The 27543-nt window shown below is 38.8% G+C and overlaps 1 protein-coding gene across 3 annotated transcripts; it reads right to left on the bottom strand.

Annotated features, from left to right (window-relative positions):
- Positions 1–1039: 1039 nt before the first annotated feature.
- Positions 1040–27541, bottom strand: DRAM2 (DNA damage regulated autophagy modulator 2). 3 transcript variants are annotated; one of them, XM_058660031.1, is made up of 8 exons: positions 27396–27541; positions 17542–17686; positions 12459–12526; positions 11188–11327; positions 3957–4134; positions 3358–3440; positions 2348–2440; positions 1040–1899 (listed from the first exon to the last, which is right to left on the bottom strand). In XM_058660031.1, the coding sequence occupies exons 2-8, from the start codon at positions 17670–17672 to the stop codon at positions 1792–1794; spliced, it is 801 nt and encodes a 266-aa protein (XP_058516014.1). In that variant the 5' UTR covers positions 17673–17686; positions 27396–27541; the 3' UTR covers positions 1040–1791. The 3 variants fall into 3 exon arrangements, with proteins under 3 accessions (XP_058516014.1, XP_058516015.1, XP_058516016.1); XM_058660032.1 differs by having other exon boundaries at positions 27401–27517; XM_058660033.1 differs by lacking the exons at positions 11188–11327; positions 12459–12526; positions 27396–27541 and having other exon boundaries at positions 17542–17659.
- Positions 27542–27543: the final 2 nt, after the last annotated feature.

Here is a 27543-nt window from a genome sequence, read left to right on the forward strand (position 1 = left end):
TTAATATATTCAGGGCAAAAGTTAACCAAAGGAATTCAAATACTATCGAAGTACTAGTTTTTCCCTTAAATTGCTTTATTTAATAGTGTGTGGTTTGTATCTCAAAGTTTAATATCAAGAAATGGACAAGCAATCCCTGTTTTTCCCTGAGGCATCTTCCCTTTACATAATTTGCAATTTTATTAATTTTGATACTATTAATTTTTTTATCATATGTAATCCTTCCTCATTTGATCTATGGTTTATTTGATTCACAGCAATCAGAACCAGATGGCATTTCCACGATGCTTTTCTAATACTTGTACTCAACTTTTTTTCCCTAGTGATGATAGCATCCAGTCCATATTAACTGCGATGCCTCCCATGTTCACTGTGACCTGATGCAGGTAAACAGTATTGTATTCCACTTTCTGTTCTTTAGTCCAGAGCCTTCGGAAGCTTTTGTTTTTCTTTTATCCACTGATTCCTATGTCCCGGAGCTTATTGATCATTAAGATTTTTATTTCTATCATATTATTATTTTCTCTTAAATGCTTTCTTACATTTTAAACTCCTTCTTATCACCTCTTATTTGGCCTTGGAACTGTCTCTTCTACAGACATGCCTTATGAATCCTAAATTTTTTTGCAGACCAGTTTCCCACCAAGCACCTTTAGTCAGAGTATTTTCTTTTTAACTTTGTCAAAGGTCTGAAAACCATTCTTCATCTGCACAAACGGACTCAAGTAGAAATGGCCCAACCACTTCCACAACCAGGGAAAAAGGCAGAAAACTGGTTGGTAGAAAGTTTGTACTTAGTTTAACTTGAGTTCTACAAAGCTTAAATACCAGTAAGAAATTCAATCTGTACCTGGCAAGACTATTTTTAACTACGACTTACTATAGATGACAAATTTAAGACACCCCTGACTGAATCTGCGCTGAGTTGTTTTTTCTTTTAAAGATTTATTTTTATTACAAAGTCAGATATACAGAGAGGAGGAGACAGAGGAAGATCTTCCGTCCGATGATTCACTCTGTTTGGTATTAATTACATCTGTTGTTTTTCGTGAATTTGTCAGCCTTGTATATAAACACTAACCCTTTTCTACATAACCCATGACAGAAGCAAATTTATATAGAGGTGCCTTTTTCCTTTTTTGGTGATTAAAATATTCTACCAGAAACGAAGCTTCATAAGACAAATCAAGACTGTATGACAAACCAGTCAGCACTGCATCTGGCCTTGCACCCAGATTCAAATCAGAACCTACAGAACCTCTGTGCAAAGCTGAGGCCAAGAAAGAACTCACCGGAGTTCAGGTCTGCTTCCATTTGGATTCCAGAAGAATAACAACAGTTTTGAAGACTACTAGAGACGTATCAACAAAGTAAAATACAACAAACACTGATTATTTGGCGGGTCATGGAGAAATCTCATAAAAATGTTCCCGAGAGCACATGCTAAAAGTGATTTGTAAAATGTGAAAGGCTGGATTATTCAGACTGCTTCATGAAATTCAGGTTATATCCTTTAAATAAAGTAGAGAAAACTACAATGTTGTATTCCTTTGGTTTTATTTTCTAGGATAAAAAAGTATAAATGTTTTTAAATAGTCCTCTTGATGATAGATATCCTTTAAAATATCTTATCCAATGGCTTATTTCGTGTCTCCTGATTATCAGTATTCATTATCATTGTCCATCTTGATCAACTGGTTGAAAATTACACAGTGGAATAAGCCACTTTTGTGAACCTTTCCCCCAATCCCTGAGAATAACAATAGCCACAAAAATATAGTCAGCCTCTCATTAAAAATCTCTGGAAAGTAGTGGTGTTCGCTCATTGTTAACAGGGCAGGGAGCAGTGTCATAGAGGGTTAATCCATGTAAATTGGTTTCCACCCGTAAAGAAATTTTCTGGAACAGAAAAGAAAATTATATACAGAAATTTGCTCCTTAAAGAGAAAAAAATTACCTTTTCATTATGTTCTGCAGACTACTTTCTGAAGATTAGAGATGTAAATCTTTTCTAACAGGTAATGGCAGTGACACAGTTGCTGAACTGCCAAAGGAATATCAACAATCTGAGAAAACCAAGCTTCCCTACTTTAGGAAGTTACTTGTTTTTCTTTTGTTTCTACTAAGAGTCAGTAAACCTAAATTTTAGGGATGATATATTTTTAAAATTCAATTCACAGTTCCATTTCAGGGCTAAATCGTGTTAGCATACACTATTGCAAACACACATAACTCATTCTTACCAATTTTTAAACAATTTTTGAAAAGCTTAGAGATTTGCCTATAAAATATTCTCTTATCCCAACTGACAGAAGTCTGGTTCCATTAATCTGATAGCTTTTCTTACCTGAAAATCACGAATGTAAGTCAGGAAGAAGCCAAAGAAGGAAAATGACATAGACCATTCTGCTGCAGTAGTGATCATGTGAAGCACATAACCCTTGAACCACAGGGCAAAAGAACAATTCCGTGAAATTTCATTGAAATCATCTATAGTATTTTTCAAATAAAAATACCCACATTCTTTAATACTCAATCTGTCCATTGAAAAGTCAGCCTTCCATTTATCAAACATATCTCAGGAACTTAAGATTCCTCACACACCAGGAATTCCCCCACATGACACCAGTTATCTTAACTTCACTGAGAGCAAACAAAATTTCCATTTAAATAAATAACAATGACAGAATCAGAGAATTCTAACTTTACAATCAGGGAATTATGGTCCTTCCCCAAGCAAAATGCATTCATAATGTGCCACCAAGAAAAGTTAACCAATGCTCACCTTAAACTCCGTAGGTATAAATAAAATATGTATTTAAAGTATAAGAAGTCTACTAAATCATTTTGTAATTTTATTCTGACAAGCATATCCTATTCAGAGATGATTCTTAAACAAGTGACTTACAACCAAAAGCCATAAGATGGGTTATAAACATGTTCCTCTTCTGTTTTATTCTTAGGACTAGAGATGCTGTTTTTGTTCAGATATGCAGTGCTCACAATAAATACCCAGACAATGAAAAGCAAGAGAAGACATCCCCTCCATCCAGGAAGCAAGGATTCTAATAGTCAAAGAACTCATTTGGGTATCGTGTGTACTATTCCCACAACTAGGGAGGTCACTATCCAAGAAGACTCTGGCTACCACAATCCTCTCCATGCGTATCTACCCAAAATATTCACCAACACATGTGACATGATAATGTGATGACTCCACAAAAATGCTGCAATTTTAAGAAAAAAAATCCTAAAATACAACTGATTACTCCACAGAGAAAAAGCTTCACTGTTACTGATAAAATGAAAAAAAAAAAAAAATTAAAACCAATCAAGTTTTACAGACTAAATTCTTACTTTGTCCTCAGGATTCCAATGAAGTTTCTGAACTAAATCAATGCCAAAATTGCCACTGTACAAAATTGATGAACAAGTCAGCACTATACAGAAAAAAACAAGTCAAGGAAGAATTTCAGATAAAACCTATAAATTTAAATTAGATTCTAAATAAAACTCACTTTAAAGGTTCCAAAGGGAAAATCTAACATTTGTTGCCAATCTGCACAATCACTTCATTAAAGACATATTACTCTCATACAACAAGAGCAAAACTGAAAATACTCCCAATCACAAAGTGGCTCTCAGTCAATCCCCTCCTCTCTACTTGGCAAAGCAGAAGTTCTATCATAAATGTCCCACATAGTTGTTCTTAGAGATAGTAATAAATCATCCCTCATTTCTTTGACGTGAATATGATTAGCTAAATATTACCTTTGTTCCTGGCTCAGACACTATAATCCTATGTACAATCTGGGTATCATGTTTCAAAGGTTTTCGTTTAGGATTACTAACCTAAGATCTCTCTCCAAAAACACAAAAATAAAAGACAAAAAGCTTGCTTATAACATGCCAACAATATTCATTTCAATTATTCAACTCCAGACAGTGAAGGATACTGCTAAATGCGCTTACTGCACACCAGATGACCAACAGCAGTCTGATCCAGAAGACTTGAATGCCATGAATTTTGGGCTGCATTTGATAGGAGAGGATGGTCTGGACAAACATATACAATGAGCCCATCCCAAAGGTGAGCACAGCTCCACTGACGTGTGCAGCGAAAAGTGTTGTTTTCTGAGAGGCACAAAGCAGAAATCAGTCAGTAACAGAAACTCAGAAGACATGGACAATACACAGCATTTAACAGCACAAGGCAGAAGTTTCAAAAGGATATTCAGCGAGTGAATAATCTCTTCAAATTACTATAAAACCAAGCTATCTCAGTATTTCAGATGCCAGCACTGGAAACAACTTTTTTTTTAAGTCATCAAACAAGGTGTGTATGTGGGCGCCAACTAGATCCCAGACACTGTTCTAAGTCTCCAAATACACTAGAAAGCAGAACAAAAATTTAGCTCTAATGGAGATTCTATTCTGGTGAAAATGCACAAAAATGAATTCAGTTTAGGAATAAGAAATGCCACAATGTATTAGGTGGTGATAATGGCTATATAAAAATAATAGTGCACATTAAGGACTATTAGAATGGTTGGGAGTGCTGGTTTCAGTGAGTTCCTATTCAAACACAACTTCAATGTAATCTACAGATTTAAGAAATTACAACATTCTCCTTTACCTCTGGCCTGCATGCTTTTGATTATGTTTCCTTTCTTACAGGCATCCATTTGCATTTTACTTTTTAATACAACACATACTCTCTGGATAAAAGCGACAACACAGCACAATGAAATCCCAAAATCAAAATATTTTTAATTCAATAATTCTATTTTTCTTTTTTTTAAGATTTTTTTATTTTTATTGGAAAGGCGGATAAACATAGAGGAGGAGAAACAGAGGACGATCTTCTGCCTGATGGTTCACTCCCCAAGTAAGCGCAACGGCTGGAGCTGAGCAAATTCGAAGCCAGGAGCCAGGAGCTCTTCCAGGTCTCCCACATGGGTGCAGGGTCCCAAGGATTTGAGCCATCCTCAACTGCTTTCCCAGGCCACAAGCAGGGAGCTGGATGGGAAGCGGGGCTACCGGGATTAGAACCGGCATCCATATGGAATCCCAGCGCGTGTAAGGCAAGGGCCTTAGCCACTAGGCTACTGTGCTGGGCCCAGTTACTATTTTTAAATTGTAACAGTTACTATTTTTATAACTGAAATGGAAGCAATAAAAAATGGTTTGAACCAATACAATTTCTAGTTATTACATGCAGTTTCATCATTTTAGAAACTAGAGAAACACAGAGAAAGCTCTTGAAATGGACAAAAGAGATCACTGAATTTTTCCCCTGGCTATGCTAAAGTCTCTGGTGATGACCAGGTGGTGTGGGAGTGAGCTTTCATTTGGCTTTGTCTAGGCTATGTGGGGAAGATACTTTCATAAAAGATAGGAGTTACACGCAGAGGCAGAAGCTAACCTGTGGGAAGCTTAGTAGTCATGCAAACAATCCCTCCCCAGAGAAACACACATCGGTGCAGGTGCGAGTGTTATCACCCTGTGGTTGTGAGCAGTTCTCCAAGTTGCGCATTCATTCCTAAATACAGCATTTCTTAGCTATCCAAACATTCCTGGTGCTCTTGCTACTCTTGAATTGGTCTGTAATATCTACTCTTTAGCTCATTCAGTAACACATCAAATAAAAGTTTGACACATGCACAAAATCATTACTTTGTCCTTTGAAAAATACAATATTTTATTTAAAAACAAAGACAAAAATGTGTCCCTTCACAAAACAAATACAAGAAAAAAGTAACAGAGGGAGGTTTCATCAGGAGTAAATCTCAAAAATAGATTTTGTATGAAAATTTAGGAACTAATCTCCTTCTTACTTATGATTATCCCAAGTTTCCTTGAAGTTCAATTTTCTAGGCAGAAAGAATGCCCCCTGATAACAAAAACACATTGTTCTGTGACCACACACTAAGGAATATCAAGGAGTTCCTGGCATCCCTCAATACCTGGAACACATCCTTTCTATGAACCCCCAGAAGAGAACCAATCCTACCAACACCGTGAACCACATTCTGACTTCCTCTGTCTACGGCATCTCGTTATGGCAGCCCCAAGGACAGTAATACAGATTTCTGCTTCGCAGGCCTTTCCAAGTCTCAGTAAGGACACATTTCTAAGGGGGCAGAATTCCTCTCAGCTGACATGGAGGACACTTACTATACATACAACTGTTTTCAAGGAAATTTCAACTCATACTTTAAAATTGGGTTTTCAAACACCATCTCTCTTAAATGCAGACAACTACAGTAATAAGAGAATTTCTTTTTCCATTCTATGTAGTCCCTTTGACCTCTCAAGTGTCTAAATAATAAATGAGTACATGTTTGTGCTAAGTACTATGCTAAGTAGGTGCTAGAGATAGGATGGTGAACAAAACCACTGTAGCTATACTCAATTTAAAAAAAGTCACCTAAAACATTTAAATAGTATTTCACATCACTGATACAAATTTAGACTGTAATAGAGCCATGCAGGATCAGAAGCTTCAGAAAGTTTTTTTTTTTTAAAAAAAGAAACTTGAAAGATAAACATTGAAGAGAGGACAGGAAAGGCTTCCCTGAGAAAGTATGGTCTGTCTTGAGATCTTTAGCAACCTAGATCTGGTCAGGTTTGGGGTTTGTCGTATGCTCAAGACACAGCATGTGAAAAAGAGTTAAATAAGCCTGTCTTATTCAAGGAGCACAAAGAGGCCAATCTACAAACTACAGACACATTAAGAGGAGCAACGATGCAGAAATGATACAGAATAAGCCTGGAGAAGTCAACAGGATTCAGATCATATAGCATCTTGGTGTTATTTCAATAGTTTGATAGCTTCTCCAGTCGTATTTAATCTTCATTTTACCTTTGTTCTTACAGATATAACATGTTCAGGTTTAAGTAAACATATAAAGAAACACAGTGAGATATCTATACACTCCAAAATATTACTTTGGAATTACATTTTCAAAACACAGAAAGAATTGACTAAAGGAAAAGATGAGGGAATACACACAAACCATTGAGGAAGCTAAGACAGTGGTCTAGGTATGAAATGATGAAATCTGAGGATGGTGTCATGACACAGCAGAGTAAGCCAAGCCAGGCATGCCAGCATCCCTTCCAGCACAGGTTCAAGTTCCAGCTGCTCTGCTTACAATTCATCTTCCTGCTAATGCTCCTGGGAAGGCAGCAGACAATGGCTTATGTTCTTGGGCTTCTGTCATCCAAATGTGAGGCCCTGATGGAATATCACAATCCTGGCTATGGCCTGGTCCAGTCCTTGGCAATGTAGCCATCTGAGGAGTGAGCCAGCAGATGGAAGCTTTTTCTTTCTCATCTTTTCCTCTTTCTCTGTTTGTCATACTGTCTTTCAAATAAATACACAAATCTCTTTAAAAGAGAGGTGATGAAATCTAAACTGACTGAAGAGAACAGGAGGAAAGGACAGAAAAGGAAAGAAAAGGATACAGAAATAGTTAGGAGGTAAAACCTTAAGTCCCTACTTACCAAAAGCACACTGCTGGCCACCCTTCCAAACCAAGATCTCTCTTTGTAAATAGTTCAAAGATCTTGTTTGTATACAATTTACTCTATTATTTATTCATTTTTATTGGAAAGTCAGATTTACCCAGAGAAAGAGAGACAGAGAGAAAGATTCATCTGCTGCTTAACTCTCCAAGTGGCTGCAATGGCCAGAGCTGAGCCGATCTGAAGCCAGGAACCTGGAGCTTCTTTTGGGTCTCCCACACAGGTGCAAAGTACAAAGGACTTGGGCTGTCCTCAACTGTTTTCCAAAGCCACAAGCAGGGAATTGGATATGAAGTGGAGCAGCTGGCACACAAACTGGTGTCCATATGGAATCCTACACATTCAAGACTAGGACGTTAGCCACTAGGCTACTGCATTGGGCCCTACAATTTATTCTAGATAATCCAACTAGTGTTTATTTCTGTAAAAGAGACACAAAAAGGAAGGAAATACAATTTAATATAAGATCAATTTAAATAAGATTAAAAGTTTACATTAGAAAGCAAAGGGGCCTGCACTGTGGTGCAGCAAGTCAAGCGTCAGCATCCCTCATCACAGCACTGGTTACCAGTCCTGGTTGCTCTGTTTCTGAGCCACATCCCCGATAATGCACCTGGAAAGAAGCGGCAGGCAGCACAAATACTTAGGCCCCTAACGCTCACGTAAGAGATCAGAATGGAATTCCTGGTCACTAGCTTCAGCTTGGCCTAGACACAGGTGCTGTGACCAGTTGAGGAAATCAACCAAGTCTCCTTCTTTCTGTTACTCTGTCTCTTAAATAAACATAATGAGTATTTTACAAGAAAAAGGAAGGACAGAGCCCAGCAGCGTGGCCTAGCAGCTAAAGTCCTCGCCTTGAACGCACCGGGATCCCATATGGGCGCTGGTTCTAATCCCGGCAGCTCCACTTCCCATCCAGCTCCCTGCTTGTGGCCTGGGAAAGCAGTTGAGGACGGCCCAGATCCTTGGGACACTGCACCCGTGTGGGAGACCCGGAAGAAGTTCCTGGTTCCCGGCTTCGGATCGGCACAGCACCAGTCCGTTGCGGCTCACTTGGGGAGTGAATCATCGGATGGAATATCTTCCCCTCTGTCTCTCCCCCTCTCTGTATATCTGACTTTGTAATAAAAAATAAAAATAAATCTTAAAAAAAAGAGAAAGAAAAAGGAAGGACAGAATGGAAGTATGGAAGGCAGGAGGAAAGAGAAGAAAGAAGGAACAGTTTGATATTTGGATAATGCTCCAAGGTGTGCTTATAAAAACAGCCAGGCGATAAAGCCATCAGTGAAACACAAAAAATGCATTCAACCATACTAAAAAGAGATGCAATGGAGACAGAAAAGGTAATCTGGTTCAAAAATCACAAGAATGAGTGAAAAATCAGCCAAATAAAGGAAATACATTAATGCTCTGAAAAGGTGAATGACATGAAAGGAGATAGATAATTTCTGTAGGTGGCTATCAGGAAATGCTGTCAGAACTTCCAGGACTGCGTAAACAAATACTTGAGATTAATTTGTTCTGCACAGACAGGTGATCAGATATCATTAAGCTGATCACAGGACAAGTGGAGCAAGGAATCTTTATTCATACCCTAACAATTCCCCAAAGCATGCCTTAACACTGACAGCTTGATTTTGGAAGGGTCTTATTTTTATCACAGATAGCTGGCTAACTGTCCACCACAACTTTTGCTCCCTTTCATAATGTAGAGTTTCCCTTAGGCACTAATGCTGAGCAGAATCACATTTTCATTATTTTTTAAAGATCTATTTATTTATTTATATATTTGGAAAGGCATATTTACAAAGAAGGAGAGACAAAAAGATCTTCTGTCTGCTAGTCCACTGCCCAAGTGGTTGCAAGAGCCAGAGCTGAGCTAAACTGAAGTCAGGAGCCAGGAGTCAGGAGCCAGGAGCTTCTTCTGGGTCTCTCTTGAAGATACAGGGTCCCAAGGCTTTGGACCACCCTCTACTGCTTTCGCAGGCCACAAGCAGGGAGCTGGATGGGAGGTGGTGCAACTGGGACAAGAACCAGCACACATATAGGATCCCAGCACATACAAGACAAGGATGTATTCATTTAGCCATTGCGCCGGGCCCCACAATGACATTTTCAAGTTACACCACCTACCTCCCATTTCCCCTTATGCCCAGCAATTGTCAGTAAAACAATACGAGCCCCTGCCAGGTGACACAGAATTCTCCTCTGACCAAATACTACTCAGGTTTCTCAGAACTCTGTTCTCAAGTAAATTTTGAGTTTGCAATTCTATGTTCTTATTCGCATTGCTTAATTTTAGCAACAATATTGCTAACTCAGGTGACCCAGAATTCCCATCCTTATTATATGATCATCCTCATTGAAAATCAGAATGCTCACCATCCCTCAGGCGACACCTGATCACTCTGGCCTGCCTTCAACAAGAATCTTTCCCGGCTTTGTAATTTTCCTTCATTGATCCCTGGCTTGATCTTTGGCTATAAATTCTTGCTTTTTTCTCATATTTGGAATTGAGCTCAATTTCCTCCTTACCGCAAGACCCCATTACAATGACTCCTTCACCTTTCATAATGATTCTCATTCAGACAGAGCCCTTCTTCTTAGAGTCACTGAATAATTTTTTTCTTTAGCACAGGTCAAGGTTATAAGAAGCATGTGTGTTTACTACTTCAGTCAGCTGGGTGCAAAGGACAATAAAGCCCTAGGGAATGGAAGAGTCCCCAGATGGGCAGACAGAAAGAATCTGGCAGTTAATTCATAGTGGGAGAAGAGCTACCTGCCAACCCCAAACACGTGCTCTAGATGCACATTATGTGTACGAAATAAACTTCTACATATTAAACTACCGAAAACATACACCTTGTTAGAAAAACTAACACTACCCTAGGCTGGATTATATGCAGAAGCAGTATAGGAAAGGAGAATGTTAAATAGGAGACAGGTAGAATACGCCTGACTATGTGCATTTGTAATGATGAGTGTGGGTAGTGAAATGCTACTGTATGTCAAATGGATTATCCAATGTCTAAACTGGAATTTTAAAGACTACAGAATATTAATCAAAAAGCACTAGGTGTGCAGGATGCAGCTAACATTATCCATGACTCATCCAAAAGCATGTCAATGGAAAGAACAGAGTGCACGAGTATTCGGCACAGGTGCTGCTTTAATGTTACGGATTTTGTAAACAGAAGCTGCAAGAGCTGCAGACCCTTCCTCTCTTATTCAGAGCTGCATACCTAGGGATACAGGCAATCAATGGCAACATCTAAGCAGTAAATACAAATAGGTAAATGATTTTAACTTGCTAACCATGTTAAATACAAGGCAAAACAACTAATATTTAAATCCACAATTGTGCCACTTAAATCTGTTAATTCTTTTTGTGGTCTTGAGGTAACGTCCACCTAAGCAGTAACAAGGAATCTAATAATTGTCCTGTGGATACGAAAACAACAGTCAGGATAATTTAGATTTGTTCAGATCATTGAATATAAATTTTTCTCACATAAGTGTAACTATTTCCAAGAGGTAGATTCTGTTTTGTTAAGCAAAGAAACAATGACAGCATATAACTAAATGCTTCAGGTTTCCTTTTTAGCATGGATACTTATGTATTTCAGAAAAATAACTGTGCTTGACTAAAACACAAACCTGGAAATTTGCCACAAGAGAAAGTCCTAAACAACTCAGTATTCCAAGCACAAGGCCAGCCTTGTTTAATTTGATGATAAGGTTCTCTTCAGGATTCAGGGCATGAACTTGCTTATAGCGAACATAAATAGTAGCAATGCCTGGGAAGAGATAATCCAAAAACAACAAAGTAATAAATAAACAGGGAATAAAGCTGCCAATGGAGAGCTCACAAAGGCCACTGCTACCCAGGAACACAGATTTCCTTTTTCATTTGAGAGAAGACAAAATAATTTTAAGTTTTTAAGAACTTCCAATATTTCACCACAGAACTACTGATATCTGCCTGATGGAGCAAGTCACTTGCCTTCATGGGTCTCAAATCTACAAATATTTAGAGATTTAGGTTGAAACATAAGAGAGAAATTTGGTACCTTCCAAAAATCATTAAGAGTCATATATAAAAAAACTTTAATGATCACTATTCAATTTAAAGGTAACTAGTTTTAGAAAATGGATAAAATGGGTACAAACAAACAAAAAAACACCTAAAAAGTTATTTGCCTCAATCTCACATCACTTTATTCCAAATTACCACTCTTTGATAGTCAATTATACAAAGGAAAAAAATAATACTTTGCCATTCATATATGGTTAAAAATATTGCCAAACAGCTCAAGAGTAAAAAAAAACAAAAATAAAAACAAAGATAAGATTCTATGGATGTATTTCTAAGAGTTTAGTCATAAGAAAAATTTTAGCCAATTGAATCATTTTCCTGATTTTTATTTTTGATATTGGTAAGTAATATAATTGGAAAGACTGCAAATATTTAAAGCAGTATTTTTATGATAAAAATCACAATAATTTTGGTAAACCATTAGAAAAAATTTAGTTCAAAACAAAAGGAATAGGAATGTAAAATACTGTGACAGTAGTAGTGTATTATTCAAAAATCAAAACATGGTTCCATTTCTATTCTATTGTCTACAGCAATTTGTCCCCCACTAGTTTCCTAAGAAGTCTACTTAAGGTCAAGGAATATTTGGTTATTCTTACAACTTCTATTTAGATGACTAGTTAGCTAGCTCTGTAGGTATTCCTTAAAGGTTAATTTTCATCATTTAGCTTTTCTGGAAAAGTATTTCTCTTTTAAGAGCAAAATTATGATCAATACTTTAGTGATAATATTTCAAGTATAACTAGAATATAAGTAATAAGGTACTGTTTAACAAATAAAGTAGGAATCTGATATTACTTTTGTTATGACTTACACAAAACTTCTTACTTACATAAAACTGCAGCAACATTCAGCATTGCTCCAAACAAGCATTTTTCTGGAGCTACTGTACCAGTATCACTGGAAGAAAAGAAGAAGGGATGTGAGTTTTTTACAATAGGTACACACAAGTATTTCTTCTAAGGAAAATGAAGTCCAGGAGTACAGCTCTTATATTGCTTATATCTTTGGACTTACAAATATTTGCCTACTTCATTTTTATGTCACATCATTTAAGATTACCTCCTTTCTACATAATAGAAATGAACATAAATTTATTTCTTTAAAGATTTATTTATTTGAAAGTCAAAGTGGTAGAAAAGTAAAGGACTTCCCATATGCTAGTTCACTTTCCAAATGCCTGCAACTGCTGGGGCTGGGCCAGGGAAAAGCAGAACACATGGATGGCAGGAACCCAAGCACTTGAACTACCATCTGCTGCCTCCCAGGCACATTACCAGGGAACTGGATCAGAAGTGGAAGCAGAGGTAGAACCCAGACAGTCAGCTAAGAGACGTAGGCGTTCCAAGCAGCTTAACCTGCTGTGACACAATGCAGACCTACATAGATCAATTTTAAAGAAGCTATCCTTGGCCATGATAGGACTGCGCTATTGACTTACTATCAATCACAAAGGTGTGTTTACCTGTCTCATTGCAATATTCCTTATACATCACAGGCCTTGTGACACTCTTTCCACACTAAATAGCTCCTTCTATAATTCAATTAACACTCATTTATTGTTCAACTAAAAAGATATTTATCAAGGGTTTGTGATGTGCTAGACACCATTTCAGAGATGACTAGTTTTTTATTTTGTTTTGTTTTTACTTTGAAGGCAGAAAGACAGAGACAAACGAAGGTCTGCAACAGCCAAGACTGGAACATGTGGAAGCCAGGCCATACACAGGGGGTTGCATTGGAAGTGTAGCAGCCGGACACAAACCAGAGCCTACATAGAATGCCAGAGCCACAGGTGGAGCATTAGCCCACTATGCTGCCACACTGGCCCCTATAACTTATCTTTTTTTAAAATGTCAAAGTGAAGCTGCTGTTGTCAAGTGCTGGGCAAAACCCCTCCCAGCCACAATAACATCCCTTAAAGGTGCTGCTTTTGTGTCCTGGCTGCTGTTTAAAAAAAAAAAAAAAAATGGTCAAGGAAAAAGCGAGGTGGTGTGGTCAAGTGATGTAACCCAACTGAGAGCACTGTGAGAGGATTTACAAAACCTCCAATTCCTTCAGAATTTAAGGTTCTGATTCTAGGAATAACTTGATAGTCATCACTGTGCTAAAGGAACATGTACCTTAAAGACTAAGACTACTTTTAGGAACTCCAAGTCAAGCCACATATTTCAGGCGGACATTCCCTTCAGTATTGTTACTTTTCCCTTCTGAGAACTTGTCTTAATCCACTCTTAACAGCTTTAAACAATGTAGATCGTCAAGTTCTCTTGAAGAGTTCCAGTTCTCTGTTGATAGTGCATGTGACTTCCAAGGTACTTCTCTCCCTCTCCTTCCGCTTTTTACTTTCTCAACCTTAAATTGTCCTGAGATAAAATACTTCCATTTAATTCTCATAGGTTCATTTCTTTCATCTTCAAAAGGATTAAATTCAACTACTCTGCAGAGTTCCTTTGCTTGTAGTCCCTATCCAAATTTCGGAAATTTCATATTGAAGGCACTTTCACCACAATGGAATTTGAGGTGTTCTCTTAGCTGGTTGATTCAAGTCACATATGCCAAAATAAAATGTGAGAGACTGGGATATGAGAAGAAAATGCTATAGCATCTGTGTTTATGTTTTAATCTAAAAATGCTAAAAATTTACTGACACTTAGCATATGGACTAAGAATGTAGGAACTATATAATGTCTTCAAAAATTTGTAAGAAGTATGTGTTATAAAAATCAGCGTGGATTTACATGTAATACCACACATTTCAGTTCAACCTTAATACTGACTTGATTAGGCTGAGAGGAAATAATGGCCTTATTTTGCAACTGAACAAACTTTCTCAAGAGGATCAAAGAACATAATCAAGGTCCCCAGTTAGTCTTTGTGGCCACTTGGGAAGTGAACCAGCAGATGAAAGCACCTGCTCACTCTCTCACTCTCTCTCCTGCTTCTCACTCCCTGTAACAATGTCTTTCAAATAAATAAGTAAAGCTTTTTTAAAAATTGGGGAGTTATTTAATCACATTACTTTCATAAGAAATCTTTCTTTCTGCCCCTCTTCATTGTAATTAATTTACCTGCATATCGAAATTTAAACTGTAATAGCTTGGAAACCATTCATCATAATGATAATGACTATTCTCTTTGTTAATGCCCACTAAAAATGTCAATATCCTATTACAGCAATTTAACCTCTAGGAATCTGTGGGGAGCCATGCAGTTGGGTCGGATGGCATGGGTGTGTGATGAGCACTGCTCCTCGGTTAGCAAGGCTACTAGGAGTTTCTAGCAGCGAGGTAAGGCCCGGGGAATGTCTCTGGTCACCTCATTGCTGTCTCACCCCATTGTATGGACACTCAATCACTCTCTGATGTCTCACAGAATTCTCCTGAGGGTGTTGTTGTTGTTTTTCTGCTAATGTGAAATGATTCCTGTAACTGGTATGACACTTCAAATTGATCAATCATGTTATGATAAAAACATCTTTAGCGACGTAAGGCTATGACACACAGCTAAAAGCATACAATAGTACAATTGAGCCCACTATGTTTCTAAATATCCTGCTATGTGCCCACTTTTGTCCTGGAATTTGCCCTAGTATAAGTAATGTTTTCCTTAAGAAATGGCTTGATAATATCTTGCAACTGATGGCAATCATGGAGGTACAAACAGTTTGTTTACCATGCGCCTCGAACTGTTACAACACATGATACGACGCATTCTAGTTTCTCACCACAGAAAGCAAAAGTATATGGGGCATCTTCTAAAGGGAAACAAATGTGAACCCCCTCAAAATGGCTTGAAATCTCAGTCTTATACTGGCACTTCTATTTAGGGAAAGAAAACAGTTCATAAAAACTTCTATCTTACATTGGCACTTATATTTAGGGAATGAAAACAGTTTATATATATAAAAGAAAGTTTCTTGTAAAGGCCCTCTGTAGATTGGCTGTGCTGCCTTGATCCCTTTCACTGCCCTTTAACAAAAGAATGAAAAACAATTGAATCAGCACTAGGTGAAGGTGACGGTAATTAATGCATGATGTGATTATAACATTTAGCAAAGAATCTATGTTATATGCTTTTATAAAATCCTTTCATTTATGATCTTTTAGTTCTGTACTCTTAATATTTTAATAAATATTAGTTTGTGTTTAGTAAAAATTGATTTTGAGTATAAAATTAACTTTGAGTATAAGTAAACAACTTCTCACTATGTAACTGCATGCGCTGCCATCCGTGGAATTCCTGGCTTCAGCCAGGTCACTGCAGATTTCAATGAGTAATGGTTTGCCAAAAATGTTTTCTTTAAAGTAAATAATATTTTAGAATTGTTTTTTGCATTTTCTTAACCATGATGTAAAAATGAAACAACTGGATAGTGTGCAAAAGTTTGTGATGATTTGTGTATAAATAAAGAAGGCAACTTTTCTGAGTTGTCCATTATGAGCATCAAGCCATAGTGGTCCGTGTCTAATCTTTTCCTCTTATCATCTCGCCGATCCACGCATCCTTTGCAAGCTCTCAGTCAGCTGGAGCTGGTCTCCGGCAGGAATCCACTTCTTATAAACATCAACACAAGTATATGTTATGGGATCTTCATTCAACATGTTATCAATTTACATTGAGTGAATCAAAACTGAAAATCCAAAACATGTTCAAAAGTGGGAAGAAATGAAGGGGAAGAAGAAGAGGGGGAAATAACTCATTTACATAAACACAGCTGACTATAAAAACCAAACTCTGGAGGAAAAGCTATCAAACTCTGAGTCACTTCTGGAGGCAACACTGGGGAGGGTCGGGAAGAGAAAGTTACTTTTTATTTTTTTGTAATTCCTCTTAGCGTTTATAATTTATCATAATAATCATTGCTTCTGTAATTTTTAAAAAGATGGTATCATTCGTACTGAGCACTTACAGTAACATCAAAGGTGTGAGGTTCAAAAAAATTACAAGTAAAATTTGGTACCTAATTTGTCAAGAAATATCAAACCAGCATTTCAGAAAGAATAAGAGCACAGCCCCAAGAACCAAATGGCCTACACCTGAATTTTGGTTCCAGTAGTTTCTGAGTTGTGTGCTCTTAACCCAAAAACTTAACCCCCTTGATTCTCGTTTTTCCACTCTCAAACAAGTATCACAATTCCCACGTCTTTTGGTAAGACTGCATTTATTTAGGACATGAAGACAGCTAGAATGTTACCTTAAACATAATAAGCAGGCCAATAAATGCTTCTCATTATTATTACCTTTTCATTTTATTGTTGTTTCTGGCATGCTTTAATTTTAAGAGGGCCCGGCGCAATAGCGTAATGGTTAAGGTCCTCGCCTTGCACGTGTCAGGATCCCAGATGGGCACCAGTTCTAATCCCGGCAGCCCAGCTTCCCATCCAGCTCCTTGCTTGTGGCCTGGGAAAGCAGTCAAGGATGGCCCAAAGCCTTGGGACCCCGCAACTGTGTGGGAGACCCAGAAAGAAGTTCCTGGCTCCTGGCTTCGAATTGGCACAGCACTGGCTTTTGCAGCTGCTAGGGGAATGAATCATCACGCGGAAGATCTTCCTCTCTGTCTCTCCTCCTCTCTGTACATCTGCCTTTCCAATAAAATAAATAAATCTTTTAAAAAAAATTTAAGAGAATAATAATTCCAATTATGTCTTCTGAGACAGCCTCTAAAACTTATTTAGAAGACTAGCCACTAGGGATAACAATTCAATAATCAGTTCACTATATCTTATTCCACTGTCTCTACATTTCTGTATCACATGGAGACAAATGCAAGTTCCTTTTAACAGTCATTTCATATTGTTATAATGTCAATGTAGAAACGTAAATTTTAAAATTTTCATCAAAAATGTTGGTTTTAATGTTTCAAGTGAGTGAGACACATACTCCAAGGAAAAAAAAAAATTCACTTCACTGACCTGATATAAGGCAAAGCAGGATCCACGTGGTGCAGTGTTACTGCAGTGATGTATGAAAATATGAAAGCAGCAGATGTCCAAATGACAAGGGCTGAAGGGAGGAAACTGAGGCCTTGTTGAAACCACCACATCTCAAACAGGTGTTCTGAAGTCAGAAACACAAATTAGAAAAGATAATTTACTAGAACCTCGTCCACTTTACTTTGGTCATCCACCTTCTTTACCTTGTACTTACTGAGCTAGCTGTTCAACTTCTGAAATCATTCCTCACACCAGTCCCCACACCGGCTGTTCACTCTGAGGAACCGCAACCAAGATGCACCTACCTGCCACACGCAGGAACTTACTTTCTGCCCCAACCTCCCACATGTTATCAAGAACCAAGGCCTGTTTATTCTCATTTCTTTTACGTCTACTCCTTCTCTCCATCTTCATTACCACTACTCCAACTAACCACCATCATCTTTTGGCCAAATCTGTAACATAACTCTCTAAATGGTCCTTGTGATACTGTTAAATGTATGTGGCTATCCTTGGTGACTTTAGGGAACTGGTTCCAGGATCTTCCCATGGACATCAAATTTACCAATGTTCAAAACCAGAAAAGTATTTGCATATAACCGATATCCTCCAGTACACTTCAAGTCACCTCTAGGTTACTCCTAATGCAATGTGTAAATAGTTGTATCACATTATTTAGGGAATAAGAACATAAAGAGTTAAGCCTGTGCATGTTTGGTACAAATAAACTTTTTCTGCCTATTTTCAACCTGTAGGTGAACCCACAGATGCAGAACTAACAAACATGGATGACCAACTATATTTGTTCCTCTTCTGTTTCCTGGCAAAAATTCCCTAAAATTCTTGGAATCCAGAGTGACCAGTGTATTAAATGTGTTAGTTAGAGATCTGGGGCTGGCGACCATTAAGTAGCTTCAGGATGGGGGCTGATGACAGGAAAGACTAATGCACAGTAAGCAAGGCTTGTGCTTTCACTCCAACTCCCTATTCTCCAGGGAGGGCAGACATTGAGGTTAGGTTGACCATATGACCACCAGTTTCAATCACGCCTATGTAATGAAGTTTCATCACGTGAAAAGATTGAGTTCAGTGATTCCAGAAAGAAAACTGAGCACACGGAGGATTCCTGAAGGATGGTTTGCACCCTTTCCCACATTCCTTACCTATGCATATCTTCACCTGTATTCATTTATTTATTACTATTAGAAAGGCAGAATGACAGGGGTCAGGGTCATATTCCTTATGCTGCTTCACTACCCAAATGTTTGCAAGAGCAAGAGCTAGGCCAAGCTAAAGCCAAGAGCTCAGAACTCTCCAGCTAAGTCTCCCCTGTAGGTGGCAAGAACCAAAGTACGCAGTCATTAACTGCCACCTTGTAGTGTATATGAGTAGGAAGCTGGATCAGAGCATGGAGGGCACTTGAACCCAGGTATCCCAAACAGCATCTCAATCACTGTGCTGACACACACCCCTACCTGTATTCTTTGTAATGTCCTTTATTGTAATCATTAAATGTGCTTCTGAGTTCTCTGAGCCGCTTTAGCCAATTAGTGGAACTAAGGAGGGGATCATGATAAGCCCCATTTACAGCACATTGATCTTAAACACAGGTAAAATGACTTGGGCTTTTTGATTGACATAAGAAAGGGGTAGTCTTGCAGGGCTGAGCCCTCAGCCTGTGGGATACTTCAGGGTTGACATAGGGGATGCCCACTGATCTGCCACATTACCAGTTGGTGACTTGTAGGAGAAAACCCCCACATACTTCTTGGTGACCAGAGGAATATTTCCTTCTTAGTGTTGAGTAAGAGAAAAGGAAAAAACATTGGTTTTTCCTATGTTATTCAATCCTACTGCATTCTTGGCCACAACTACTCTACCTTAAAACCAAAGTTCTTAATCCTTACAACTCTAAAACAACACTGTGACCATTTTATTGTCCTACAAAGAATCTTAGTGGTTCCCTTAAGCTCTTACGGCCTTTGCTCTTACAATTAGTCTATAAGGTCTTTGTATAACATTATCTCTACTTAACCTTTCTATATTCTCAAATAGTTAATGTTTATTCCCCAATTCCTTGCTCTAGCCATCATCACTTTTATCATCACTACAGACACATACTTAGTGTTTATTTCACATTGGCAATGCTATTAAGTACCTTAATATGTGACCTCATCAATTCCCCTCAAGAGAATTACTAAGAGAAATGGCCCAAACCACTAGGGCTGGGAGGTAACAAGACTCAAGCTCAATTTGATTCTGATAGCAAATCACTGCGCTATACAGTGCCACAGCAGAATTCCTGAAGCTCTTTAAATGTGCCAGGTTCTCTGGCACGCTTTCAGTCATGCTCTGTTAAACCCTCCTGAATGAGGACACGGTTCTGTGACTCCCCCACCCATGATCCTGTAAAGCCCGACTCTCCCAGCTTTAGCCGAGACTCCCTGCTTTGCTTTCCTGTGTCCCCTACCTCCCCAACCAGGCCATCCTTACTCCCTTACTTGGTTTTATCTTTCTCACTGAACTTTTCAGTTCTGTAAAAGCAGGAAACAACTGCTTTGTTCACCATTGTATTTCCAGTTCCTATCTAAGGGAAGGAAAAAAGAGAACCTAAATACATACAAGCCACTCATCACCATGTTTTCCCTACAACTCCAGACTGAGGACACGGTTAATCCTGTCTTTAGCTACAAAGTGGATGGAACTGGGAACCATTACACTTAGTGAAATAAGCCAGTCCCAAAACACAAACACCACAGTTTTCTCAGATATGTGGCAGTAAATACAGCATGCAAAAAAAAAAAAAAAAAAAAAAAGGTAAAGGAATGAAACAGACACCTTGTAATCCCACTGTTATTTTTACTCCTTGTTTATACTCCTGTGGAACTTTGAACTTTCCACCTTTTTAGTTGTTAAATTTTATGGTTAGTGGTGCATTAAGCATGTGAGTCTAGAGTGGACTGAAATTGTTTTTGAAAAATTAAAAAAAAAAAGGCAGGCAAGAGGGGTTGTGGAAGAAATATGGTTTTCTTGTTAGAATTATACCTAAGAAATATATGAAATTGTACTAAAATTTTTCTAAAAAAATAATGAGTCAATAATAATGAGAAAACTTTACTACATTTCATGATTTTTTAAACATATAGAAATCTTTCAAAGATATTCTTATGCACATTATAATATCTTCTCACAATTTGAGAATCTAAACAATTTAGTATTTCTAATTAACTTTGTAAATACACTTAGAGCTCTCATTCTACACAGTCCTCCACTGCCCTCAGCTTCCTCTTCTTAATTTGGCCTTCTAAATAATGAAATCTCAGCCATTTTTCATGGGTACTTGTCACTTGCTCTGATCATCTGACTTGTTGCTAAATATACTTATTATGCACATCTTGCTAAATAAGTTTCGTTTTCTTTTTCCCTACAATCATGATTATAGGTTTGGTTTGAATAATTTCCTGCATAAATTATTATCTCATTTCTGTTTTCCCTTTTAAGCCTTAACACATTCCTTGCTAAGACCGCATAGGTACTTTTCTCCTGCACCTGTTTCTAGAACAATAATTCTAAAAATTTGAATCAGGTCAAGATCTTTAGTTTTTCTTCTTTTATATCCTAAAACATTTTTTATATTTCTAACTAATTCTTACCTAAAATCCTTACAACTAATTCCATTATTTGCTGCTATGACTTACCTTTGTATAGGTATTTTGTACTTCTCAACTTTGATTTTGTAACTGGATAATCTTAATCCAAGAATATGCTAAGAGGCTTAAACTAAGGATAAATAATTCCAGCGAGGACCTGTATTTATTTTTGGCAGGCACTCTAGCACATTACCAAACTGGGCTAACTGTACATTAATTTTTTGGCTTCTAGTTTGTTTTTTGGTGTTTTGTTGACTATATAAACATCTAGATTTGGTCCTGGAGCCTGAGAAGTAGCAAACCTTGTTTTCAAGTGGGGTCTTTGTTCTCCCTTCTGGAGTAATGGTGAAAATGGATAGATTCCTTTGTGGTCTCCTTTAGCCAGGCAGGAGATTTCTCTCTCTCTCTCCCTCTTTTATTTTTGTTTTGTTTTGCTTTGTTTTTCGGCACACCCCTTACTGAATGTGCAGACTTTTGAGGACTATGAATAAATTTGTGGGGAAGCATTTCTCCAAGATCACAAGTTGGATACTTGTAAGTGGAATTACTTCTACTTCACTCAGTGAAAAAACCAGCTAGTGAAATACAGGCCGCACTATTGGAGCTGTGTATGCTGGGGGTCACAGGAGCAGGCATTCTCTCCACCTAAGAGTAGAAGTGGTGGGAGCCCATCACCTATCTGTAATCCTGCTTCAGTACTTCAGCCAAACCTCCCCAGGGGAGACACACAGAGTTACTTCTCTGGTTTCAGCTTTCTCTGGCATTTTAGCCAAGAGGCAGAGAGGGGGGTCATTGTTTCTTTCTTACAAAGACTTGATAACAACTTCAAATGTTGTTGATTTTGTTTTATGGCTTTTCAGTTAAGGGAATGCACAGTAACTGTATTAATAAACTGTCAAATTCAGACTTGAAGATACAATGCAGTACGCATCTCTACTTCCAAATAAAAGATGGACTCCCAATGAAACTGTTGGATATTTCTTGACAATAGGATGCTAGACTGTCTATCATTGTCTGTACCCACAATGTCAGAATACACTGAAAGAGCAGAGTGATGGACTTTTATGACTGCTTATGAAGGACTGACTATACTATTGTAATAATATGGGGGCAATCAGTTGTGGGGAAGGGGACTTGGGGAGGGAGTAAGGGAAATCCCAGAGCCTATAGAATTGTACCATAAAATCTAAAAAAAAAAAAAAAGAAAGAAAGAAAAACAAAGTTTAATGCTTAAAAATTTTTAAAAGAACATTAAGTGATAATGCTAATGCAATTTATTTAACATTCAGAATTTTTGGTTAAAGGGATCTTCAAAACATTCTGTCCACTCCATTGCTAAAAACATAATCTGTTCCCTCTCTTAGAGCTTTTTCCCCCGTCTAAATCTTCCCTATTTTTCAAAACCAGGGTCAAATTCTGTCTTCCACAAAGAACCTTCCCTAATCCTTCTGTGTCTGGAAATAGATACCTTTTCCTCCAATAACACCCGATTTATGCATCTGTTAGTTTATTATGCAACCTGAAAACTTAGAGGGTTGTCTGGAGGGAATAAACTCCTTGTTAAACGATCCCCCTTTCTCACCAAGCAGAGCAGAGAACTCTACCCATTGTGCTAGCTCAGGATGTGTCGAATGAACAACCAAAAACAGCTTTTCTATCTCAGTAAGCAGCATGAACGCCTTTTCCAGATTCAGATTCCAAGAACTGAAAGTAACACAGGGCTCATTTTGTCCTTGAAAGTCTCCACACTGTCACTAGTGATGGTAATTCACTTTTGTAAGTCATTCAGAAACATCCTCCCTCTCAGTTCACATGGCAAACGCTCCTTTCAGATTCTCAATTCTCTTGGCCTACCTGCTTTTTTTTCTACTTCTTCATCTATTCTGACTCCTTTACCAAGTTATCATTCCTAAAGAATTCTCCTCCTCACAGACTCATCTAAATAAAATGGTGAGGCTTTGGGCAAGCTTCAAAACTGCTCTGAACAGATTGTCCTTTGAAGAAATGGGAATTATATTATCATTACAGGCAACACTGTCCAAAACTATAGCTACCAGCAACATGCAGCTATTTACATTACAGTTTAGATTACAACTAAATTAAATTAAAATGCTCAGTTCCTTGGTCATACTACTCACATTTCAAATTTTCAAAGCCTTACGTGTCTAGTAAGAGTACAGCATATTTTCTAAATGTGGAAAAGTTTAGTAAATTGTGCTGGATAGTTATTGTAAGGGTTGCGAAGACAGCACAAATGACAAAGCCAGGACATTGCTGATGCAAAACAATAACAGCTTTTAGTTAGTATAACTAAAAGCTTTTAGCTGTCTGTTAGTATAAAACGGTACCTGCTTTATGGAGCTTTACTAAAATACTAAATGAGAAAATATATGTAAGGTAATACCAGGCTGCCAGAAAATATTTGCTGTCTTCTCTAATGTGAAGATGAATTATCTATTGTAGGAGTGTACAAAATATCAGTCTTCAAACTGTCCAGCCTACACCTTTTATGGATATCCTGAAATCCACAAAGAAAATAAGAGCTTGTTGTTTCAATCTACGTGATTTGAAATATCAATTTCCAGCCATCACAAAGAACACTAAGCAGTAGCATAATTAACATGCTATTTGGCTTTAAAGAATTAACACCTGAGTTTTTTGTAATGTTTTATGCCATCTGAAATCACATGCTTCTTATCCTTTTCCACAGAAGACACCTTTCTTCATTAGCCTTCAAAAGAATAAACTTAAAGGAAAAACACTTGACTTCCTCTAATAGACAAAGACTTAAAAAATGAGCAAAGAATGACAGTCTATTATTGAGTAAAATAAGGCATCAACTCCCATGGGATTAATGGAAAAAACACAACTATGAGAATGGACTTATCTAAGTACAATCCTACCTTTACCACTTCCTAGTTAGACAAATAGGATTTCAGGCTTGTTGCTTAGCCATTGCTTCTTCTTATTTGTCTTAAGATGTATTTATTTTTATTTTAAAGATAGAATATATATATATATATATATATATATATATATATATATATAGTGAGAGAGAAAGGAAAGAGAGAGAGAGAGCAAAGAGAGGGAGAGAGACAGAGAGAGAGAGATCTTTCTATTCCCTGGGTCACTCCCCAGAGGGTTGCAGCCTTCAGAGTTGGGCCAATCTACATTCATGAGCCAAGAGCCTCCTTGCAGGGATCCAAGGACTTCAGCCACCCTATGCTGCCTTCTGAAGCCACAAGAAGGAAGCTAGATCAGAAATGAAACAGGGGCCCGGCGGCGTGGCCTAGCAGCTAAAGTCCTCACCTTGAACACACCGGGATCCCGTATGGGCGCCGGTTCTAATCCCGGCAGCTCCACTTCCCTTCCAGCTCCCTGCTTGTGGCCTGGGAAAGCAGTTGAGGACGGCCCAAAGCTTTGGGACCCTGCACCCGCGTGGGAGACCCAGAAGAAGTTCCTGGTTCCTGGCTTCAGATCGGCTCAGCACTGGCCGTTGCGGCTCACTTGGGGAGTGAATCATCGGACGGAAAATCTTCCCCTCTGTCTCTCCTCCTCTCTGCATATCTGACTTTGTAATAAAAAATAAATAAATCTTTAAAAAAAAGAAAAAGAAATGAAATAGCCAGGACTTGAACTGGTACCCATATGGGGACACCAGTACTGCAGGTGGAGGGTGAGCCTGTTGAGCCACTACACCAGCCCCATCACTTAGCTTGTAAGTTACAGAATTCTGATCTGTAAAACAATCAAATTCTCAAAAGACAATGGAACAGAATGGAACATAAGCATATAGCATTGATAACCGATTTGCTAATTCTGCATACTCATTAACTAGCCATGGGTATGGGAAAAATCTTCTAAGCATAAATTCTTTCTAGGTATGAGCCATCTTAGATTCATATCTACTAAGGCTGTAAGGGTTCCAATTGTTTAAACTGGCAATTCAGAAGAGAAGCCTAGCTTGAAGTAGTCTATTCATTTCATAATGACAATTAAGAAAAATGCATGGCCTAGAGGAAAAAGATAACTAATTGTCCATGGACTTTGAACTTGGAAAGGTAAGGTATGGCTGGGTAACTGCCAACCAAGCAAAATTAAGATTTTAACGGTTCTTAATTCAAGAAACCTTTCAAAATATTTTTAAATATGCAAGAATAAACTTCATACAGCAGTGACAAATTTTAACAAAATAGACTTGCATCTCACCTATCTTCTCTGCTCTCTTTGGTGTTCCATGAACCAAAACTGCAGTTTGAATTTTTTTCACAAATACTTGAATGCATCGGTTATAAGATTGATTGCTTAAACTATATTGTCAAGTGGTGACTGTTAAGAAATACTCAGGCATTGCACAAAGATGTTTCAGTCTATGGCAAATGACAGCTGAATACACAACTATGGCAAATGACACCTGAACACACAACAGAGCTCCCTCTGAAAGTTCCCCGTCACCTAGTGAGTGAGGTTGCAGCCATCACAACATCCCAGCACAACACAATAGTCACAAGTTTGTGGCAATACTTGTGCAAACAAACCTGCACTGCCAGTAGTATAAAAGCACGACACAATTATGTACAACACAGATTATAATAATAGATGTCTTTTACTGGTTGATGTCTCTAGTATCCAATTCTTTGTAAACTTCTTTTCCAGAATATACTCCTTCGACTTATAAACAGCAGAAGTGTAGATGTGAGTGTTGTGGGGCAAAGGGTTAAACTGTCGCTGCAGCTTGGGATACCCACATCTTGTATTTCCTATATCCGAATGCAGTCACGTCTGGCCACTTCCACTTCCCATCCAGCTTGCCCTAACATGCCTTGGAAGCCAAAGGTGATAGTTCAAGTATTAAGGTCACTCCTACCCACAAAGGAAACTGGGATGCAGTTCCTGGATCCTGGCTGCAGCCTTACCCACTCTGGCCCTTGTGGGTATTTGGGAGAGTGAGCCAGCCAGATGGAAGATCTCAGTCTCTGCCACTTTGCCTTTCAAATAAATGAATCTTAAAAAAAAAAAAAAAGTAGCATCAACCAGCATACACGTATCTTGTGTTTACTAGGTCTCTGGATTGTATCCTGTTACAGACCTATACTGTCTAAGTTCATGTAAGTACACCATACAATGTTCCCATGAACATTGTATGTCTCATCATTTGATGAGACATTTCTCGGAAGGTGAGGAGACAAATGACTGAAATAAAGAAAGAAATGCTAGATGTTCCAAGTTTACAGAAAGTCTCCGGCTGCTTTTACAATTACACAGACCCATTCATCAATCCCAAAGCAGAGCATCACAAAAACCCTAATTTGGCCTCTTGACCAAAACACTGTTCTCAAATGGTTAAATTCTGGACCCTAGAAGACTACATAAGATTCTATAAGAACAAATGTTAAATGGAGAGAAATGAGGCAAATTTCACGACGCAACACAAAGTACACATTTCTGTAATTATTTATAAATTAAAACTTAGGAAAACTAGATATTTATGGGTTGCATTTCCTGTGATTTTCATATAAAGCACGGATGTGAGGGCACCAGGGACTAGTGATTTCCTTTCTTGAGCCTACTCCCTGCGGCAGAATTCCACCTCTGAACCAGCTTTCTGTAAACACAAGGTCATGGAGGATCTCAATTTCAAACCTCTCCCTGCCGCCACCACCAAGGCGCCCGCTCAACCGTTCATTTTCGTGGGACTAAGACGCCGGCTCTAGGTGACCACTTAAAACCAGAGGAATTATTTAGACTGTCACTGGCTCTCACTGGAGTAAAGAGCTAGGCTGGGCTTTGCCCGAGGCCAAGGAAAGCTGCAGGAGCTGAAGCTGAGCCTGGGCACCAGCTGGCGCACGCGGGGCGTGGGAAGGACATCATGCGGAGGCGGGGGGACAAGGGGACCAGGGCAAGCATGCACTCTTCCACGACCCCTGGGTCCCCCGCAAGCACGGGAGCTGCTCCAGTTTCCCCTCAACCCGAGAACTCTGGGGTGCCTGGTACAGCGTCGCCCTGGGGGCAGGCGGAGCGAGCTGCCAGGTGCCCCGTGCGCGCGCGCCATGCGCAGAGGGGCACCAGGCTGCGCCCACCTCCGACCCACCCCACGCCACCCCCTGAGCGGCCTCCAGAGCCGGCGCGCAGGCGGACTCCCGACCGCTTCATCCTCCCGCCCTCTTCCTAATACTAACCTACCTTACCAGCTTGACCCTGCCAGGGCAGGCCGACGCTCCGAGCCTTCCCGCAGCACGGAAGACAGGGCGGGGCACCGCGGCGCGCTCCCGAGGGGCCAGGCCAGGCCTGGGCGCGCGCTCCTCTGATCCAGGAGCGCGCGCACGCGCCG

The sequence above is a fragment of the Ochotona princeps genome, chromosome 2 (genome assembly GCF_030435755.1).
Source record: "Ochotona princeps isolate mOchPri1 chromosome 2, mOchPri1.hap1, whole genome shotgun sequence".
Taxonomy (NCBI): domain Eukaryota; kingdom Metazoa; phylum Chordata; class Mammalia; order Lagomorpha; family Ochotonidae; genus Ochotona; species Ochotona princeps.